This window comes from Schistocerca piceifrons, chromosome 3 (genome assembly GCF_021461385.2).
Source record: "Schistocerca piceifrons isolate TAMUIC-IGC-003096 chromosome 3, iqSchPice1.1, whole genome shotgun sequence".
In the NCBI taxonomy this organism is placed as follows: Eukaryota; Metazoa; Arthropoda; class Insecta; order Orthoptera; family Acrididae; genus Schistocerca; species Schistocerca piceifrons.
The window spans coordinates 39658212-39681875 of NC_060140.1; the positions used below are offsets into that span (position 1 = coordinate 39658212).

Genomic DNA, 23664 nt, shown 5'->3' on the forward strand with positions numbered 1-23664 from the left:
TTGGTCCAGTGCAACCAATCCATCATTGAATAATCCTTTGATTGAAAAATTCCCCCAGTTCCAGTTGCCAGCATGGTGAAGCCCCATCCTGTAGGTAAATGAAGCCATGTAAACCAGTCTCCAACTGTGGGAAAAAAAGAAAAAAAAATATCTGAAGCATATCGAGATATGTGCTACCTGTAACAGTGTTCTCAGCAAAGAAAACTGGACCAGACACCTTTTCATTCCATACCTGATATTCTCCCATAACGATGGTTAACCTTCCCATTTACATTAAATGTTGCCCCGTCACTGAACACTAGACATGGAAGGAAACTATCATCCTCCATCTTGCCAAGAATGAAATTACAGAATGTTTTTGTTTTCGCCTTCACAAAGAGCTTGCAGTAGCTGAATTTTGTACTGTTTCATGTGTAAGCGTCCTCGCAACACAAGCCAGATGGACATTGAGGGCATGTTGAACTGTCGAGCTACATGGTGAACACATTTTTGCCGACTCTTTGTGAAACTGTGGCAGATGCATTCAATGGCCATGTCAGACACTTGGGGCTGGCCCAGGGATTCGCCTTTGCACAAACAACCTGTTTCTCAGAATTGTTCATGCCATCATCTAATGCCCTGTGCTGTAGGAGGATCCACACCATACCTAGTATGAAAGCCATGCTAAACAGTTATTACATACTGCCACTGCACACCATTTTTACTAGAACTTAAGTGGATGCACAGTGCTGCTACCTAGTGGGAGCCATGCAAAACTCAAGAGTTTTATTTTTCCTACAGTGTGTCATTCATGGACACATCTCAAGTAACATAATAGCTGTGATTTTTTTTTTTTTTTTACTCAGTTGGTACTTCTTGAAATACCCTGTATTCTGAAATCAAACACAATGAAGTGTATCAACCAGAATTATGTCCTAGGTTCTAACTGGTATGGACTGCAAAAACAGCAATCACACAAAAATAAAACTTTGCTTTTTTCACACAAAAAGCCAGAGTTTGAGGCACTGACGTGGATACAGTATTCCTTGACTCCAGCAAAACACTCGACTCTATACAACACCAATGAATTTTACCAAAATCATGGCTGGTTGAGTTAAGAACAAAATTGTTACTACATTGAGTACTTCTCAGTAAGGATGATGCAGGGAATTACCACTCATGGACAGCCATCGACATATGTAGAAGCAATTTCGTGCTTGCACCCTGGAAGTAGGTTGAGACTCTACATTTTTACATTGTATATGGTGGTTATAATTAAACTTCCGCTACCTGAGGGGATCCCCATGAAAAATGGTTGATTGTACAACAAAAATTTTGTGTAAGAGAAATAACGCACGTCACGATACACAACCAGCAACACAAACCCTGCAGTGCTCAGTCTCAACGTTATTCCTATAATGTTGGGTACCCATACAGTCAATAGTTTCCTGTCTACAGAGGCTCAATTAGTGGAATTTTAATTAGCAGATAACTGAGTCAATGGCATTTCTGGGGGAGGGGGCAGCACTCTGCTGAGATGCAGGCACCTGTCCAGAGACATTCCCTCCCTCCTCGCCCCCCCCCCCCCCCCCCTCCCCCACCGCAACCCGGAAAAAAAAGAAAACCACAGAGAGAGAGAGAGAGAGAGAGAGAGAGAGAGAGAGAGAGAGAGAGAGAGAGAGAGAGAGTGAGGGAGAAGGGGGGGAGGGCACGGGGAGTGGAGAGAGAGGTTCCTTGCTATTACTGATCATCAGATGGGTACGTATTTGCTCACATGGAGCTAATCAGTAATCAAGGCTGTATACTCCACCTGTGGCTGCCTCTAACATAGGTGGCAGTGGTTTGTCACATTGGCTTGTTGCTCAGCCCAGTAGTTCAGATATTCTTCGTACATCCATATTTAAACTGGATGAAGGTGGGGCACAGCTGGTATAATTTTTATTAAAAATGAAATTCCTCCAGCTGTACGTAAGACTTTATATTGGCTACTAGCTTCAGTGTTGCATCAACATCATCTTAAGGCCCTATGTAACAACACCATACATGTAGTCTCTGAGCTAGTGTACAAAATAATAATATATTATAAATGTATTATATACAGGATGAATTCATTAAAAGTAGTTACATTTAAGGGGATACGGAATCGGATTTTGGGTTAAAAAAATCGAATTTTTTTTTATTGGCGTATTATATTCTGCCATGTTTCCTCTTTAAAATGACGTATCATACATAGCTCTACTACAATTATAACTATTTTATTTTTATATATTTGTGAGATCGGGTATTGCGCTTTAGTTATACACGTCTTTCGTGGCTGACCATGAACTTTTTGGCAGTACATTTAAAGTGACATGAATTCAAATATCCCGGTTTCCAGCGACTATTTATACACTAGTTGCCCGAAAATGTTTCTCTCTGGTTTCCTCAAGTTACTCTTTGACTTTATGGCGGGACTGTTTTGTAAACAGTGTGATATAAGAAAGTAGTTGTTGGTGAGTTATTTCGTATTTAGTGCTTCATTTTTTGCAGTGAAAATGCCTAGAGCTAAAGCAAAAGTATTTAAAAAGCGTGTGAACTGGCAAAAGAAAAGAAATAATGATTCATTAGCAAAGCAAAGCAGTTCATCATCATCACTGTTGGAAAATGTGAATCCACTTATTACTGATTTGCCGAACGAACTTACACCAAATGAAAACAGTGCTTCTCATAAAAAACTAAGAGATTTGGAAGAGAAATATAATTTACTTGATAGAGGGAATGAAGTTTTTGAACTCATTGATACGAATATATTGTGTGAAGCTCTTGAAAACAGTTTGTGCTGCAAAAAATGTCATGGAAACGTTTCTCTGAAAGTAGAATCCCATGTTGGCCTGGCTGCCCAGTTTAATTTAATATGCAGTGTTTGTAAATACAGCTGTAAGTTTCCAAGTTCAGTTTCAGTAACTGGAAATAATGGATACAAGAAAACTGAACTTTATAGTGTAAATATTAGGTTAGTTTATGGATTGCGAGCAATTGGTAAGGGCAAAGCAGCTGGTGATATGCTATGTGGTGTTCTAAATCTTCCAAGTGCACCTTCAAAGTTTGAAGCTTACAATTATGTACTAGGATCTGCAGTTGAAGATGTAGCACAGAAGTCAATGCAGGTTGCTGTGGAAGAAGCAGTGGAAGAAAATGACGGCAGTCGTGACCTCACAGTGGCGTTTGATGGCACGTGGCAGAAAAGGGGCCACACCTCCAACAATGGTGTTGTAACAGCAACTAGTGTTGATACTGGCAAGGTTATTGATGTTGCAATAATGTCTAAATACTGTAGGTGCACAGGCAGGCTGAAAAATGAACACAGTGATGACTGTATTGCTAATTATTATGGTAGTAGTGGTGGCATGGAGGTTGCTGGGGTGAAGAAAATTTTTCATCGCTCTTCACAGTGGTATAATGTTCGCTATGTCAAATATCTGGGAGATGGTGACTCTAAAGCATTCAAAGAAGTTTTGGAAAGCAAACCATATGGGAACAGTGTAAATATAAGCAAACTTGAATGTATAGGACATGTGCAGAAGAGAATGGGTGCCAGGCTGAGAAGGTTAAAATCAGTTATGAAAGGGAAAAAACTAGATGATGGGAAAACCTTGGATGGCAGAGGAAGATTGACTGATTCCATAATAGACCACATTCAGAACTGCTATGGCCTTGCAATCAGGCAAAATACAGGCAATCTTGAAGAAATGAGGAGAGCTATATGGGCTTTATATTTCCACACCGCATCCACGGATGAGCATCCACAACATGGTTTGTGCCCCAAAGGTGAAAACAGCTGGTGTAAATACAATAGGGGACTAACAACAGGAGAGAAATACATTCACCACCACAGTCTACCATCAGCCATCATGGCAGAAATAAAGCCCATTTTCAGAGATCTGGCTGACAGAAGTCTTCTGATGAAATGTCTTCACGGAAAAACGCAGAACCCCAACGAGTGCTTGAATAGTGTGATATGGCATCGTCTCCCAAAAACAGTGTTTGTCGGAATTAATGCACTACATTTTGGTGTGTATGATGCTGTGGCAACCTTCAATCTTGGAAATATAACTAAATGCCAGGTCCTTCAAAAGTTGGGTATGTGTGTTGGTTCCCGTACGGTACGTGCTATGTTCTTTTTAGATCAGCACAGACTAAGGCATGCTGATAATATAATCAAGACATTAGTGAAAAAAGCAAGACAGGTGCAGAGGGGTGCCAAAAGAAGACTTGAAGATGATTATGAAGACTGTGAAGGGGGTATTAGCTACGGATCAGGAATGTTTTAATCTTCTTTCTCCGTTTCCCGTAAGTTTACTTTTTACTTCATCTAGGAACATTATCTCAGGTACTGGTCAACCTAGAAGTCTGAAATTTGTATGACGTAGTGACATAGGTCCCTATTACATACTGAAACAACGATTTTTTAATTACTTGATTTACAAAAGACTTAGGGGTGATAGTCTAGTAAAAAGCGATGGAAAAATTTACTTAAAAATAAATGTACAATATCTCTGTAAGAAAATACTTTGACAATAAACTGTTGTTTCAGTATTGTTGTAACATATGAATGCACATACAGTAAAATTTTTACTTCTCTGTCTCCAGTAGTTTGTGAGAAAATGTTCCCTATAGTAGGCATATATTAACATTGCGGGGATAGGTGATTCCGTATCCCCTTAATTCATTTTCACTAAGATGCAATTTACCTTGACATTAACAATTTTTATGGTACAAATGATGTTAAATATGCACAGTTATTTCTGTTACAGATCAATACCAGACATTAGAATAAAAATGGGGGTGTATGTAAGTCTGGGTGACGTGCCATTACTCTTAGAGAGAATAATATAGGCATAAAACAGTACTAAAATTGTGTTAAAAGCAAATAAGAATACCCTAAAACTCTTCTTTGTGTGCATAGTTTAACTAACAGGAAGGAAAATACAGAATTGCCAATCTGACATATGTAAGGTATGATTCCATTGAAACTTCTTGACAGATTAAAGCTGTGTGCTGGACCGAGACTTGAAATCAGGACCTTTGCCTTTCGCAGGCAAGTGCTCTTGCACTTGTCCGCAGAAGGCAAACGTCCCGAGTTCGAGTCTTGGTCCGGCACACAGCTTTAATCTGCCAGGAAATTTCATATCAGCGCACACTCCACTGCAGAGTGAAAATCTCATTCTGGGTTTGATTCCACTGTTTATAAATAGTGAATAGTGGGAAAGGTGGAAAGGATTTAAGTTTGCATAACACTGTATCATCATCACTATAAAGTAACAAAGTGGAACAGGTTACTGAAACATCATCATTCATAACAATATGAAACACAAGTGAGGAGGAACTGGAAGAATGGTTTGGAACCCAGTTAATATATTAAAAGGTATTCAGTGGTGTAAAATAAATGCATATGAGTCAATTAATTAATCTACTCATTCCAACAAGAGAAACATAAGCTAACATGCCACCAAAACGTACCGTTTCAATGTCGGTGCCTCACTAAGGCCATGACCCAGGTCTAAGGTAATCTAATGTAAAAGAACAATGAAATACATAACAATGCTCCAAATAGAAGTAAACAGGGTGTTGTCAATCAAAGCAGCTCGTCACATATCTAAAATACTTTTAGTTCCTCTAATAACTAATTACTGAAGAAGAGTACAGCGTAAGGTACGCAAAGTATAACTCTCATATTGTTATACGTAATCCAGTCAAGAGTTGACATAAGTTAACAACAATCATTGAAATGCCTTGTCACCCACTTACTTGGATGACCAAAGTCTAACATTCATATCATCACTACACCATAATACTCAATTATTTCACCTATCCATATAAACCCGTTCTTGTATAAAATTACTAGTTTAAATATATTGACTATTCACTTATTTATGAACAAAATGTAACTACTTTTAATGAATTCATCATATTTATAATATGTTTATAATATATTTATTTTGTACACTAGCTCACACTACTGATGTCTGACATTGTTAGTTTTATGCATGCTGCTGTTATATACTGCCTGAAGATAGCGTTGGTGCAATGTCGAAACTAGTAGCCCAATAAATATAAAATCTTAAACACAGCTGGAGGAGTTTCATTTTTAATAAAACTGGATAGATATTGGTAAAGGTTCATGATTTTGACTGCTGCCAACCACAGCAATTTAATAGCAGACTGAATTTAAATTCATTTTTGTATGAAATTCTGGTTCTTCCTAATCACAGTGATAAATGCTTGAACTATGTATGAGGGTCACTCCAAAAGAAAGGCACACTATTTTTTTTTTAAAACCCATCTTATATTCTACATGTTTGAAAGTTTTACAGTGTGTAGATACATCCTTTAGGAACAATATTTTCATTTCTCCACATAATTTCCACTCCTCTCAACTGCCTTATGCCATCTTGGAATCAGCGCCTGTATACCCACATGGTAAAATTCTGGACCAACCTGTTGGCTCCACTGTTTGGCGGTGTGCACAAGGCACAAGGAAATCATCATCATCATCATCATCATCATCATCATCATCATCATCAAACATTGTTCCATGAAGAGCGTCTTTCAGTTTCTCAAAGAGATGACAGTCACATGGAGCCAGGTCAGACTGTAAGGAGGGTGTTCAGTGTTATCTATCCGAGTTTTGTGATCTTCCATGGTTCTTTGACTAACATGTGGCCGTGCATTGTCATGCAACAGCAAAACAGCCTGCTTTTGCCAATGTGGTCAAACACGACTCTGTCGAGCTTGAAGTTTCTTCAGTGTCATTACATATGCACCAGAATTTATGGTGGTTCCACTTGGGATGATGCCCACAGGCAAGAGTCTTTCAGAATTGAAAAACACCGTAGCCATTACTTTTCCAGCAGAAGGTGAGGTTTTGAATTCCCCCCCCCCCTCTCCTTTGTTGAATTTGCATGATGCCCCTCCATTGATTGCCTCTTCATCTCTGATGAAAAATGACAGGGCCATATTTCATCACCCATCACAATTCTTCCAAAAAATTCATCTCCACCATTCTTGTACTGTTCCAAAAGTTCTCTGCATACCTTTTTATTGTTTCTTTGTGAGCCACTGTCAACATCCTGGGAACCCACCTAGCTCAAACCTTTTTTAACGCCAACACTTTCAGTATTCTGCAAACACTTCCTTCCTCTATCCCAAGGTAGTGTGACAATTCGTTCACTGTGATGCATCTGTCAGCAGTCACCATTTCGTTAACTCTCTGCACATTGTCTTGAGAGTGTGCAGTATGAGGCCTGCCACTGCAGGGACAATCCTAAATACTGCCGTGCCTGCTTTCATCATGTAACCTGCTTGCCCATTGACTAACTGTACTGCGATCGACAGCAGCATCTCCATACACCTTTTTCAACCTCTTGTGGATGTTTCCCACTGTCTCGTTTTCACAGCACAAGAATTCTATGACAGTATGTTGCTTCTGACGAACATCAAGTGTAGCAGCCATCTAGAAGACATGCTGTGACGGCACCACTCACGGGAACAGGTTGAACTAAGTTTGGAATCAAGTGGGAAGGATGTATCTACACACTGTAAAACTTTCACACATGCAGAATGAAAATTGTATTTTTATGAAAATGTTGTGCATTTCTTTTGGAGTAACCCTCATACTTTTCTATTTCGGATACCACTGTACATTTTCATTTCAATGTTTGCAGGTTTTGCTACCACTAATGAATACGGGAGTCAGCTGAGTTATCAATGTCTTAACAGGGTTAAGGGTCTCTGGAAAGTGCTATCTTTACAACGTTAAAACAGCACTTATTTAACATGGTTAATCAGAAAGTATTTGACCTAGCAAGTTGAAATTTTTGTAGGTTATCTATTGGAGTATTGGCTACGGCTTAACAGAGTAATTTTTAAAAGTTTCAGTTCAGTTGTTAGAGATTAATTTCTTCCATTTGAATGAAATTTCTCTACTTTTTTGCCATTTTTTGTTTATAAAGAAATATAAAGGTTTCTGGAAAGAGAGTGTGTTAAGTTATGTGGAAGGGACTGTATTACATTTCCTGAAGATCTGAAGCAAAATGGCTTGGCAGATCTTGAGAAAACATGGAACGTATATGAAAAAATAAAACTTTTAGGAATTGAGCAACAAAGTTTGGATCACCTTTTCAGTGCATTCCAGATTCATAAGATGGATTACCTTTTCTTCTACAAACTCCTCTAGCAGCTTTCTCTCTGTTCTCTTGCTTGTTTTTTTTAGGCTATTTCCTGTCAGTAGCCTGAAGATGTAACATACCTAAGGTAAGCATCATTCATACGATGTTGAAACCTACCTTCATTCCTATGTTTTGAAATACTTTGCACCTTACAATGTTGCCATCATTGAAAGTAGCAACAGCATCACACACACCAAAGTGAACTGTTTCCTTTTCTCACAAATACAGTCTTGTGAATTCTTGGCTATGCATTTGTATTTGTATTTCCTTATTGGTCCTGTAAATCATGTTTAGGTACATATTTTGCACGAACGATGTAGGACAAGTCAGGTTGGTACAGTATATACAACATCATACACATTGTTATTTTGAAAGGAAAAATAATTTAAAATTATTCAATACATGTTGAATATTGATGACAAATTCAATATAATTAAATAAAATGATAGACTATTTGAGCAGTTAGTCTACACTTTTCTGATACTCTAAAAACTCGGAAACAGAATAGAAGCAGTGGTCAAGTAGTGGTCAAGCAAGTACTCTTTCTGTTTCACTTTAAACTTTTGTAAATTTTGCATCTGTTGCAAATCGGATGGCATGTGATTGTACAACAGTATGCCAGTATGATACACTCCTCTCTCACAAATGTTTGTACTTACTGTATTGACATGAAAGTAATGCTTCCACCTAGTATCACGAGGGTGGTAATCACTGTTATACTTGAAGATATTTCCATCTTTTAAAATACTTCCTTTTGTGAAATTTAATATTTCATACATATATAAGCAAGGAAGAGGCAATATATTGAGATTTTTAAATATTGGTCTACAGGAGCCTCTGTACTTAGCATGGCTTATTATTCTAACGATCTTTTTCTGTAGCCTAAATGTTTTGTTTGTACCCACGGAGTTCCCCCAAAAGATAATGCTGTACATCAGCAGTGACTGAATACTGCCATGGTACATTGTGATCACAGATGCACAGCTTGTATTTTGTGTAAGGATTCTTACTGCATACGCAAGTGTGTTTTGCTTTTTATTTACATGGTTTTGCTGAATATGTATACCTAAAAATTTTGTATCACTCACCGATGATACAATTTTTCCATCGATTTTAAAAATTGGTCTTGCAGGATGTAGTTTCTGAGAATTGCGGAAATTGACTGTCACTGTTTTTTCATTATTTATTATTAGCTTGTTTGTTCTGAACCATTGTGTCAAATTTTGTATTATACCTGTAGCTGTTTTTTGTAGGCTTTCCTCGTCACATTATTTGATTAGGATATTTGTGTCATCTGCAAAAAGTACTGTTGTCCCTTTAGTTATATTTCTGACAAATCATTAACATAAAGAATGAAAAGAATTGGCCCAAGGACTGATCCTTAAGGAACTCCATATGTATAGTTTTGTGCATTACTGTAAAAATTACAATTTTTTTGTGTTTTTATGTCTTTGTATTTTATCTGAGTGATCTGTTGACGGTCATGAAGGTAGGAATGTATCCACTTGTTTGGCAGGCCTCGTATTCCATAGTTACCTAGCTTCTGCAACAGAGTATTATGATCAATTACATCGAAGGCTTTACTAAGGTCAAGAAATATGCCAGACACATGTTGCTTATTATCTACTGCAATTAGAATTTCATTTAAGAAGGTATAAATAGCTGACTGTGTTGATCTTCCAGTTCAGAATCCGTGTTGTGCATCACTTATTATGTTTTCTTTATTTAGAAAGGCTGTCAGACTTCTAAGAAATAGTTTTTCAAGAATTTTACCAAAGCCTGACAATACTGATACAGGTCTATAGTTTGCAGCTTCATGTTTGTCCCCTTTCTTGTTCAGTGGTGTCACTTTTGCCATTTTCAGATTTTTCAGGAATACACCACTCACAAATGATGAATTGAAAATATCCGTTAATGGTTTTATGATAGATGTTACACTTGCTTTGATGATATTACCTGATGTTTCATCAGTACCTGCTGAATACTTATTGGGTAACCTTTTTATGATTCCTCAGGTTTTGTTGGAGACATGAATAGGGTTCTTGTAAGAATTTTTGTATCTAACTGGAGTGTATTGCTGTCTGATTGTGAGTTGTATTGTTTGGTAATCAGGTGGTGTGCTACATTATAAAAGTAGTTGTTAAATTTATTAGCCACTACTGTGGGGTTGATTATTTTATTGTTGTTTTCATGACATTCTATATTTTTGGGTGCTAATGATGTAGTACCTGTTTCTCTTTTTATGATACTCCAGGTGTCTTTAGTCTTATTCCTGGAATTTTTTATTTGTTTGTTGTTTTCAATTTTCTTTGTTTTTGTCATAACCTGTCTAAGTATTTGTTTATATTTGTTCAAAGTAATTGATAAATACAGGATTTGTGGTTTGGTATGAGTATTGATATAAGTTCCTTTTGTTCTGGTATGATATTTTTATTCCTGTTGTGAACCCTTTATTTGGTTTGTACACAGAATTTATAAGTGACGTTTGTTTAGGAAAGGCTATTTCAAACAAATATTTGTATGTGGCCATAGACTTATCAAACTTGTCATTTGTGTTGTTTGAACTGTAAACATCAGTCCATATTTCTCTTCTCAAGAGAGAACAAAAGTAATCTATGTTTTCATTATTAAACTTCCTCACAATAGCTCTAGTTTTCTGGGCTTTCATGTTTCCTGGAATAGAGATTGTTAGTATTTGGGCATTGTGATCACTAAAACCAGTGTTTGCAGTCTGTGTGTTGCAGAAATATTTATCTGTATTTACAAACACCTGATCTATGGTTGTTGCAGAAGTAGTGGTAATACGAGTTGGGTTGGTTATAGTTGGTTTTAGGTTAAAGGACTTCAGTATGTCATTGATTTCTTCTTTAAATTTACAACATTGAAATCTCCAAAAATGATAATATTTTTTAACAGTGTTGAAGTCCTCTAACAGCTCTTCCATATTATTATAAAAAACTTTTTTATCACCATCTGGTGACCTATATACACAGATGATTACAGAATTGCTAGTTGGCAGTTCTACTATAGAGAGTTCTATGTCTCTTTCTTTAGATAAGTTGTCAAATTTGGTTGCGTTAGTGAAGTCTATATCTTCTCGAACATATATGCAGCTACCACCATGCCTGCGTACTTCTCTACAAAATGTGGCAGCTAATTTAAACTGAGGTAGGTGTGCTAGTTCTATCATGTCTTTATTTAGCCAGTGCTCAGTAAAGCATAAAACAGAAATATCACTCATATCATTTAACAAGATATGTATTTCATTCATTTTATTGGAAAGAGACTGAACATTCTGATGGAACAATTTAAAGTATGAAACAGGGACTATATTGTGTCTTGCTAGACCACTTACCTCTTTTTTACATCTACTATTGTTAGCTGTAAAAAATCCTCCTTGATTTGAGGTGTGGGTGGTGTCTTCTTGCTAGCTAGTTCCCTGGATTCTGGGCCCTGCCTTTCATGTACTGTGGTGCTTCTAATGGTAATCCACTTGTCAAGTAGCATTTGTTTCATTTTAGGCACTTCTACTGCACTGGTTTTCACATTGTATTTATTTTGGTGAAACATTGATTTCTTCGGGTAGACTGGTTGATTCAGGGATACATGCATCTGGTTTGTACGATTGTTAATTTTAATTAACATAGACAGTCTATTGCATACTTGCTCCTTCCCCTGTCTGTTCAAGTGGAATCTGTGACGTGTGAATTTATCACGAGACAGTCATTCCATTTCAAAGTTTATGGATATTCTACTTTTGTTGCAAAATTTTGAGCAGTTCACTGTTTGAACTAAATGATGATTAAACATGTCAATTTTTTCGGTTATATGTTCTTTGTCAAATCTTTTGGGAACTGGATGCAAAATGATGTTTGTCTTGTTACTGAGTTGGAGAACACTTGATAACACATGTTGTAGTAGGAGTCTCCAGTATCGTACAACCCTGCCATTAATGTAAGAGTATCACTTGCGTTCAAGTCTTCTGCTAATTTGTCAATTCGATTAAAAACTTCACGGATAGGAGCATTTGGTTCAATAAAACTTTGAATGTCATATTTTGTGTCTAGTTTTGTCTCCAGAATGTTTCTGCAGTATCTGTCTTGGCCGTCACTCACTAATAAAACTTTCAGATTCCGTAATGCATTCCTTAACTCTTAACTTTGTTTCATATGTTCAGGTGCTTTATCTTCTGGAACACTATTGGAATCGTTCATTACAGTTTCGTTTTCGCTGATTGCCGTGTAAACACTGACTTCAGTTACACTTACACATTGCATTGGCTCTTTACCAGCTGACATCAGAACAGTTTCTTTATCTGAAGCTGCACTTGTTTAGATGCACTTTTTCTGGATACCGTTGGCATTGTAGATACATTATAACACGAGTGCATTTTTAGTTGCGATTTTAAATTGTGTGTGTTCGACGCGCTTTTTACGGTACACCACTTTTCACTGCTTACATATTTGATTAGTTCTTGTTCTAGCTCACTGATTCTCGCTAACAGAACGTTTCTATCCTCTTGGAACACTTTAATTATTTCATATTTTGATGCTGAGTCTGTTACGAGTTTGTGATCACCATGTGGCACCAAAACACAGTTTAATTTATACTTTTATTGGGGTTTTGATTTTTTCTGTGAGCATACTTTTTCCACAGTTATGGTGCCGCTAAGTCTCTGAAAACAGGTTATATCACCCCTTTACAATATCAGGCAGACTATGTTTATAGGTGTGCACATCACCAGTTAGCAATCCCTGGTTGTAGTTGCACCAGCTGTTTTCTCCTTTGATGGGGACTTTCATTGGTTGAAAAAAACCCAAACAGCCATCTCCACTTCAACATTGTGTGTACTTTGCCTAATAGCAAATACATAATAGTTTTGTATTTTGTCAGTTACACTGCCAGTTAACCTTCCCTTCCCATCTGATCCTTTGCCATCACTGAGGTTTTGTTTTTTTGTATGAAGCTTTCAGTCACCAAAGTCTTGATCCCATTCGTTTCTGTATGTGTCCAATACACACAAATTTCCACACTACATCATTGGTGTACCAGTTCAGTCCTTGAAGATGTCTGAAACTTTTAGAATCACTGCCACCAAATTAATTCACATATCACACTTTACCACACGCAACAAAACATTGAAATATGCTAGCAACACATGCCACTTCCATTCCTCCACTACTGCCACTATAGTTAGCTGCAAAATTATTTCAAGTGTACCTTTGTTTTTTGAGGACATCTACAATTTTTAGATATTACTGCTAAGTGCTATTTGGAAGACTCATTGTGCCTCAGGAAACTGCACCGACTGTAGCACCCTATGGATTGTATGCAAGGCATAGACACATTAATGTTGCATTCATAGATTTTGCTACCATTTTCGTAATTTTGAGCTATTGAAACACTGTTCCAGAAAGTTGTCATGTATGATCACTTACCACACTTCAATTCCATTTCACTGGCAAGTCCTACATGATTTTTTTACAATGTGTTCCAGACCAACTTCACTACACTGAGTACATCTTACACAGTTTGCAAAAATTAAGTTGAGAACTGACATATCGAATCTTTCAGTCACATCTGATTTTCCCATAAAATATTCATACTTTTCACTAACTGAACCTAGCTTCCTCTTCCAAGTACTTACTTTTCCACTTTCACTGCAATGGGCAGTTGAAGCAAGATAGTTAGGTTCACACACTTCATTATCATATTTATTGTTTATGGTAATAACATCTACCATTGGCTTTCCTACATTTCTTATTTTCTTAAAAGCCTTCAGAGGATTTCTAGCCACTTTAGGTTCACCCATGATTATCCATCAATAAAATAGAGACTTCAATGAACAGAATTCACAATGAATATTTTCAGGGTTACAAAAGAGTAAATAAACATAAAAAAAGATGATGATCGAGCGAGTGATATACACTGAACTATTACAGGTTGGCCAGAACACATTTCCTCTCTCATATGCTTTTACATTCATTAGTACAAGATTTGACAGCAGTTTAACAGCATCACAGTGGGTCACACCCATGCAAAAGAAAATTCAAAAATATTTTAAAAATCATTTTAGTCTTCTGAACTGAAGAAACTATGTATGAATTGAAAGTGGAAACTATGTAGATTTTTAAAATGCAAAAAAGTAAAAATTCAACATAACATGTTTTGAACTGAGAGCATGATTTAGCTCCCGCATAGGCAGCATTGTATCACTCACGATGCTGAGAAGAGAAGGGTATCGCTTGAGCCACCTCCAAATCCTTTCTGATGGAGGAATGCAGGCTGATATTGAGAGGAGCTCAAAATCTTCACAAAATGGCAGCCCAAGGTGTTGGAGATAGCAGTAGGATCCATGATAACATCGTCTGCTACTGTCAGACCAGGAATTGGTCAATGGATGTTGATCCCAGAGAGCCATTGGAGGTTGTCTCACATTACAGAAGATGGAGTGGAACTATTAAAAGACTTAGTGAATGAATCCAGCTAGCTTCTTTGCTATCCTGAGGAATGCAAGGACACTGACCATGCATCTTTTTAAAATATATGCAGTTTACTATCATAGGATGATGGTTAAAAATGTGGAGAGCATGTCCCCATGCGCAAATTGCATCTGAGCATGACTCAGTTCATCAAGAGATTGGGACATGCCACGGTAAAGAGAAAGTGCGATGTATGTAACATTCTGCAGGGTGGGATAACATCTTTAAGATATTGCACCTGGTCATCATAAATAGGGGAAATGATGTTTGTCGAAGGTTGCCATGAAGGAGTAAAGCCTCCAGTCAGTCTTAGTAAGCTATCATTTGGGTGTTCACATAGATGGGGAGGAGTCAGTAAACATGTAGCACATGGGAAATGGTCACTCAAGTATGCGTAAGAGGGAATGGATCACTCGAGAAGATGGGCAAGCTGGGCAGCACAGAAGAGTGTATTGAAATGGAAATAGGAGTGTGTGGATTTTGAAAGAAAGATGGGTGCTCCTGTATTAAGTCAGAAGAGATTACGGTGATTGAGAAGGTCAGCCATCTCTCAGACAAGTTCTGGCAGAACCCAAAAGGAGACGGTGTGCATTAAAGTCACTGAGCAGCAGAAAGGAGAGAGATAGCTGCCTAATAAGCTAGAGGAAGTCTGCCCTGTTGATATCAAATGGTGGAGGGATGTGAACTGTACAAAGGGAGAACTTGAAGTAAGGAAGGAAAAGGTGAACTGCAGCAGCTTGTAGGCAGAAAGTCAGGGAGATAGGTTGACTATGAATGTCATCCTGTATGAGCAGCATGGCTCCCCCATGAGATGCAATGCCGACCTTGCGGGGGAAGGTCAAAACAGTCTGTGAAGAAACGCCTTGGAGGATACTCATGATGAGAAAAATATGATGGGGTATCACCTCGGCAGTTGCCAAGTGCCAGCCTTCAGAGACACTCTGCTTCAGGGCATAAAGGCAGGAGGATCCCAATCCACTAGGTCTGCAGGAGCATCGGCATTTTTCTGCTCTTGGCCTGTAGAGTACAGTGCAACAAAATGGCTGGCGTTGTGCACCAGTGACACAGATATCGGACTGACGAGGATATCATGTGGCAACACCGTCAAAGACGATCTTCGAGTCAGTGAAGGAAAGACTGCTTGCCTTTGTTTCACTTCTTTGAATCTTTCTGGTTACCAGACAAAGACGTGAATGTTGGGTAGCTGGAGCAACATAGGAACACATCAAGAGTACTCCTTCTGTCCTTTCCATGCTGCCGGTTGTATAGCTGCGGTATTTGTCCCATGAGGTGAACATTTGATGATGCATTGCACATTTGAAGGATTAGATGGATACCCTACCATACCACTGGGCGATTTCACAACCATGGTGCTAAATTTGAATTTGCATGTCTGCTTGGCCACTTCTTCTGTGGAGTGAGCTGTAGCTAGAACAGTACTGTAGGTGCCATATGGTAGCATACAGGGTTTCTGACTTGCCAACAACTTGCGAGCAACCACGTAAGACACTTTTCCTTCACCCAGACCTCCTGAATCGCCTCCTTATTGAGGTACATGGGACAATTCTGGGAGGATGGGACAATTCTGCAAGGAGGCAGCACATACGCCATTGCAGATAATGCAGCAGGCTGAAGGAGGTGGACAATCACCCTTGTGCACATTAGTATGACAAGTTGAACATTTGGCCGGATGCCAAAAAGAACTGCTAGTGTGGTTGAAACTATGACACTGGTAGCAGCGTATAGAGTTCGGAATGTATGGTTGGACTGTGATAAAGGTGAGAAAAAGTGTGTGTGTGTGTGTGTGGGGGGGGGGGGGGCGGGGGAGCACTATGGAGGCATCTATCCTTTTCATCATCCATTGGATGGCAGTGACACCCTGATCAGGCAGGTATGTTTGGATTTCAGCCTCCGACACACTGTCAAGCAGCCTAGTGTAAATAACACCACGGAAAGAATTCAGAATTCAGAGCAGCTTGAAACTAACAGGATGGCTGAGGAGAAGTGAAGAGGCAAGCAGTTTTTGTGCTTGAGAATCAGAAATAGTCTCCAAGAGGAAAGTGCTACTCCACAAAAGAGAGCAGGACTTCACAGAGCAAGCATTTGCATTAACACCTTTCTAAATAATAAATGGATTTACCAATGCAAAGGACTCACCGTCTACAGTAAGTGAAACCATGAGGAACTGTGGTGCAACTGGGATGGTCTTTGAATCGTTAGATCATTCCACTTAGGCTTTGTAGATGATTGTCTTATTGCAATAAAATCCTCCATGATTGCCAGCATCTCTGATGATGTACTGCTTCCAACTGGGGGCCCCCCTTCTCAAGGCAGCGCACCTGCCTTAGGTGACTGTTTATGCCTCAGGTCACACTTACTGAACACCTGATGGAGGGACCAGTCGGCAATTTGGGAAGGTAGCTGCTCAGGCAATCACCCCTCCCTGGGCCTTGCCTACACAATGGAGGGGTATGTGTGAACCCAACCTGTAGACCCAAGTCTGGGAAATACACGTTACCCTGTTACCTGCTATGCATCAGATGCATGGGCCAGCCTACAGGAGTACACAGGGAGGAAGAAAAAAAAGAGGAACCTTGAATGCTGAAGTGGAAGGAGGACAGGTGAAGGTGAATGAAGAAAGAAAGAGGAATGAAAACACAGTGGTGAGACTGATCCAATGTGAGCCACGGAAAATGTGGAACATATTCCAAAATATACCCCAAACACGTTCCCCAAGGGAGGGTAAAAATAAGAGCAAGGGGATAGATATGCAGCACAGAAGGGAAAATATGCTGCAAAGGCTGGGGCCCTGTGGAAGCCAAGCACGAACCCACTAAAGAGCTGTGAGCTCCCTGCAGGTTTAAAAAAAAAGTGAAAAATTTATGAAAGGAGCTACAGAAAGCTTCTCACCCACTAGCCACTCTCAGTGCCTGCACCTGCTCAGTGCTGAATATTTCTGGAGTAACTATGACTGCAGGCAAAGCACTGTGCCCTCTCACAGCTGATACAGAACAAATGCTGTCTCTACATAGTTTCTCTGCAGATGTATTACTGCAGAATCAAACTGAATCGTTAAAACTATTTTCCATCACTAAGGATTTAATCTTGTATTTAGCTTATGGTGAAAGTGATTTGATTAATTAGATTTACATCAATAGTTCTTTCTTGCACACCCGTTTTTAAAGTTGAGCCAAAATACAATGATCCCTGGTGCTTGTGCTAATTGGCAATGAGTGCCAGCGGTATTTCCATAAAAAGCTAATTTAATTTACAGTGATAATCATGCTAACAGACTATTACAGAGCAGTGAATATATAGCTCTGAAAAGACTGAAATTATATTAAATGAATCCTAAACTATCATTAAGAGAATAAAACATAAAATATTGCTGTCACACAGTAGTAGCACTTTTATTAATAAGTGAAGTAGCTAATGTAAGCTTACTTTGAATAAGGTTCAGGGTTCATTACATAAAAACAATATTTCAAAGTTAATGCTTTAATAAAGTATGCCTAATACTTTCAGTCAAAAAGTATGTAAAAAGTGGTCTTTAATTGAGTGTCACAACCCAAAAAAAATTAAGGTATTTGAAAATAATCAATACAGTATTGTAGTTATATAGTAATACAGTACTAAACTAGTACTAATATTTAGATACTAAAAATTTAACATTGTGTATGTATTTAATTCTCTATTTTATAAAGATTTTTAATATTGCTCTAAATGCCATTATTAGGGCTAGAGTGTCTTTATAAAGGTGTAAATGTCAACCATCTGACTGGATTACTAAATACAAAGTTGTTGGTGACTGGTGAAATACCCAATTCATCCATAACATCTTGGTGGGCATGAAGAATAGCCAAATTGTCCAATCGATTCTGTCCCTTTGTTGATTAGAGATATGACTTCAGACATTTAAGAGTGTTAAATGACCATTCTGATTTTGCTGTCGTGATTGGAACTACTTGGAGAATCTTAATTCACTTCACCACTTCACATAACATTTCTACAACTGCAGGCTCTTGTGTAATGTACTTTCTTACATCAAGCACATTTTTTAAGACCAGTTGTTTTTAATTAGTGATATCAAATAACATATTCAAGAGTAAGTGCTGCCTCTGAATGTCTAGGTCATTTTTGAAAAACTCAGTTGATTTTTCCAAATTTGTTTCACCTCTGTTTACTAAAAGCAAGCACACTTTTCCAACCCATCTGCAATGACCTGTGAGAGTCCAGTTGAAGCAAACCGCTCTGTAATGCAAGATTGCACCATTTCACATACTTCATTGTAACAGCTTTGCAATATTCCTTTTGGGTTTTGAAAGTGTATGGTGCGCTGGCTTTGTTGTTTTCATACTTCTTGGGTATACTTTGATTCCTAGGAAGCGAAGGATCATCAACTTGTGAAGGTTTTTCTTTTAAACACAATTCCCAAAAGTGTTCAGAACAAGACACTAGAAGCTCGCATAGTCCATTGAGTTGGCCAAAGGGGTCACAGACTAGCTTGGTTGATGGCGCTCTCACATCATATGCTTCTGAAAAGTAACATCATTTTGTTGGATTCGCTATGGTATTTATTACGTCCTTGGCTAAAGCCATAATATCCCTCATAGATGAAAGATGTTCGAGACTGTCTACAACTGCCAGGTCTAACCTGTGAGCAGTGCAGTGCATATATCATGCTTTTGGTTGTATATCCAAAAATAACTTTTTTAGTCCTTTGAACTTACCTCTCATATTCGAGGCACCATCATAGTACTGTCCTCCAAAGTTATCCACTGACAAATCAAGATGAGCAAAAACATCTTTTAAAATACTAAACAGAGTGCACTAAAGAGAGTCTCATACAAGCCAATAGACTTCATTGATGATTAAGGAATCATTGACAGTATGAACACAAAATGACACTTGTTCATGAACTGAAGAATCACTTGTTTCATTAACCATAACATAAAAATGTTCAGTTTTCTTGATTGAAGCCAATAAACTTTCTCAACACATACTTTCCTAGTAGATCAATAATCTCTTTTTGAGTATCATGGAACATCCATTTACACCCCGAACGCCCTAAGCAATCTTTAAACTCAGGTACATCATTCTTCCGGAGTTCCAACAACTGAAAACATTTGAGATGATGTCTTCGTGCGATCTAATTGCTAGTCCTTATTGGTATAGGAATTGCACAGTACTAAAAATTTGTCTCAAGAGCTTTCTTCATATTATTGTCTAACTGTTCACTGAATTGGGAGGTCATACTTTGGTTAGTGATAGAATTTAGTTTCAGAACACCTTATTTGTCCATAAAACGTATTTTCATGAAGATGGGATTTTTCCAAAGCCTTTTTCCAGCTAGAAAATCCTATTGAAGTAAATGCATTCTTTTTTTAAGAAAATTGTAATAAATTTTTAGTATCTGCCTATTTGAAGGTTTTGCAAAAGACTTTTTTGGTAGATACTTCATATTCTAGCCATGTATAATTGATAAACTAAGACTTCTGATATGACCTTCCCTTACCAGATTGTCCAGGTTGTGTGTGTGAATAGTTCTTACCCGAAGACAATGAAGCAATTGATGACGCAATAATTGTTGGAGGTTGACTTGCAGTATCAACAACTTCTAAGCGTGCCTTTTTGGCATCACATTTATCCATTGCAAATTTAATTCACAATACACTAAGAGATTAAAGTAAATGAATAAAATATAGTCATACAAATTAGACCACTAGACACTAAAGTCAGAATACTAAACATGTCTGCACCATGCACTGAATCAAACTACCCACACTGAATGACTGTGACAGCAAGGTGGGCTATATATCACCGCAGTGTCATAATGTCTCAAAGCGTCAAGGTGATGCAAGGCGGAGAGTTCCAGGCACTTATGCTCCAGTCCTTTTGATGTCACCACAGCCTCAGTGCTGGCCTACCGGCACCGGCCTTTCCCCAAAATTTCACACACTGGGTCAAATACTAAGTGTGGCTGCAGCACCGTAACACTATCATGATTCACACCCCTCGTTTTCAGTTAACCTGCTTACTACCATAATAATTACTTGTTTTAACTCATTACTGAATGTATCTTAAAAGGGATCTATTGCAAACAAGGAAAATAATAAATTCCAACATAATTTTGGGATTTTAAAAAGCATAATGTAACTAATAATTTTCTAAAATTATTGGGAGAGCTCCCTGCTCCCGTTCCTCCCCACCCAAACGATTCTTGAGGGGGCTCAGGCCCCCTCAGGCCCATGGAGTCAGCGCCTGTGCCAGGTACTCAGCTTTGTTGGAACACATGCCTGAATAGCTGTGCTTGTCCACCTGGACAAAACAGCAGTCACCAAGTTGATACTCAATAATTTACTTGGTTTTATTTTAACGCCATGGAATTTGATTCCATGAGACACATAAGGTAGTGCAGGTGGGAAATATTATTGACAGTTTTCAAATTATTTTGTCTCTTTTATATATATCGTGTGCAAGAAGTGTCATTACTGCAGGATATTTATCTATAAAGTGAGTTGCTACCTTGATAGAATTCAAGATTCGAGGGATATTATTTATTCTTAATAGTTTCAATGACAATTAATGATACTTGTGCAATTGCACAGTTCCGTTCATCAGTTCAACTTAAGTTGTTAAAACTGCTGCATTTTGATAGGTTTAATAAACCTTATAAACAAGTACAACAACATACATGTTTATGTGTGTTTTAAATAAAGCAATAGCAGAGAGAAAATAGTTAGGGAAACATATTAATAACCTTTGGCTAAAATTATCACTGATCACTCTTGTAACACATATTACACCATGGAATCAATTTCAAACTGTGGTAGTTAAGTGTCAAAGAATATTACAAAGTTGTATCATTTATTAAAATCTTACCCTAAAAGAACTTAACAAATACTCGTGTTATATGCCGAAATAAGTTTCCTGAAATTCTTAATTGACATAAGAAGGCAGTTCATGTTTCTGCATGTGAATGTTAAGAAAGAACAACTGAATTGTGTACTCACCATGCACTGCATTAATCCCATAAATGAGACAGCCAATATTCTTGTAGTTGGACCAGGCACTGGGAATTTCATGATCATCTGAAATCTTGTCCTCAGAGCTTTCTGCTGGCACTCTTACCACCATCTGCTTCACCAAGATTAACAATGTTTTTCATGTGGGTCTCCATAATTCACCCTCTCTCGCAAGCACCTTCAATATTTTTTTTCACATGTAGAATCACCACATATCTACTGAACTTCAGTCAAAGCCTGACGAAAGTTTCGAAATTTGTGGTAAGTACCTATGTTACCAATCTTCTTAGGTCGTTGGTCCCTAGGGTTATACACTATTTAATCTAACTTAAACTAACTTACACTAAGGACAAAACACCTTGCAAACCATGGCAAGGAGTCTCAGGCCGCACAGCTCCCCTGTGCAGCTCGAAGCTCGATGAAGCAATTTTAACTCCTTGCTTTGTGAAAAAGGTGCACACTTATTATTTCTTGCTACATTTCCTTTTGCTTGAGCCCAAAGACACTCAATCGCATTGTACATGCAATGGTACGGTGGCAAACAAATAACCTTGTGACCAGCAGTTCTAGCTGATTTCATCATCAATCGTGTATACAAGAGTTTGTGGCTTTTTGAATTCCTAAGGGAGCAAACTGCTGATGTCATTGGCTCCTAGGCTTACACACAACTTAAACTAACTTATGCTAAGGACAACACACACACACCGATGCACAAGTGAAGACTCAAACCTCCAGCAGGAAGGGCCGCACAATCCACGACATGGTGCCCCTGACAGCGGGACCACTCCACATGGCAGTTACGGGCTTAACAAGCTGAAGCAGCTCTGCCTTTTTTGGTTCATCAGTGCAATTAACATTATGTCACTGCAACCAACTTAACAAATCACCTTTTCTGTTTGACATGGTCGGCACTTTGTTCACCTCGTTAGAAAAATAAGGTGCTTTATCTATCATTATAATAGACTCTGGAGGAATGTTCCAAAGAAGTTTATCCTTAAACCGTGAGATGTAGATCGCAGCATTCATTTCTTCGTGGAAATCTCCTGACTACTTTGAAGCAAAAGCCCACAAAGCATTGTTTATGACTGCTGAACTTGTTCCAGCATGGCAAACAATTAATCTGCCACCTTTCCCAGTTGTTTTTCATAGAACTGAAGAAATTGTGTCATCAGTCCAAATGTGTGAAACACGAGTATTTGTTAAGTTCTTTTAGGGTAAGATTTTAATAAATGATACAACTTTGTAATATTCAAGTCGATCTGTAAATATGACTTTGTCAAAGTCAATAGTGCACATTTTTTCTGAGGAAACTGCAGTGCAAATTTTGTGATTGTTGAATGTTTTATACCTGAAGTCTAAGGAAATCAGAACCTAAGAAGGTGACGTCATACCCCCGGAAAACAGACCTGCATCATGAAGTGAAACAAAAAGTTTTTTCCTAGTTGGTAATTCACCTTTACAGTAATAATTGTAAATATGGGCACAAATAGCACACTGATTAAAATTGTCAATGGCTTTCACTCGCTTCATACCCTTCCTGCATTTACCTGGCTTGCTAAGCATGAAGTCTTTCTCACCACTATCAAGGCCTATGCATTTTCTCTGAGTCACACGTTTCACTATAGCAGTTCCAATAACAAGCTCATTGGCTGTTTGTTGCACTACATTTGACACAGGGAGAATAGGTCCTTCATTATACCTCTCACTTTCAAAGTAATCCTGCACCTGAATATCAAATTCCCTCACTGCCATCCAGCACTAGCTGTTGCAACCGTTAGCTATACTGTCCGGAAGCAACAGGGTTGCTTTCAGTTTCTGCGACTGGAGTGGTCTCTCGGCACAGTAGGTGGATCCATGGATCATCGTGTTTTCACCCAACACTAGGATCTGCATTTCTCTATTGGTTCCTAACTGTACTAACTCAAGACTGAATAAAAATAAGCCATATATTACAGATAACCGTACGCTGTT

General features: G+C 38.3%; 1 protein-coding gene across 1 annotated transcript in view; it reads right to left on the bottom strand.

The window, feature by feature from the left end:
• LOC124788374 (piggyBac transposable element-derived protein 4-like) overlaps window positions 1-23445 on the bottom strand; it is a 60873-nt gene extending 37428 nt beyond the window's left edge. Inside the window, exon 1 of the mRNA XM_047255639.1 lies at window positions 23241-23445. Coding sequence (XP_047111595.1) covers window positions 23241-23445 — 205 coding nt within the window. The remainder of the gene's footprint in view (window positions 1-23240) is intronic.
• Window positions 23446-23664: the final 219 nt, after the last annotated feature.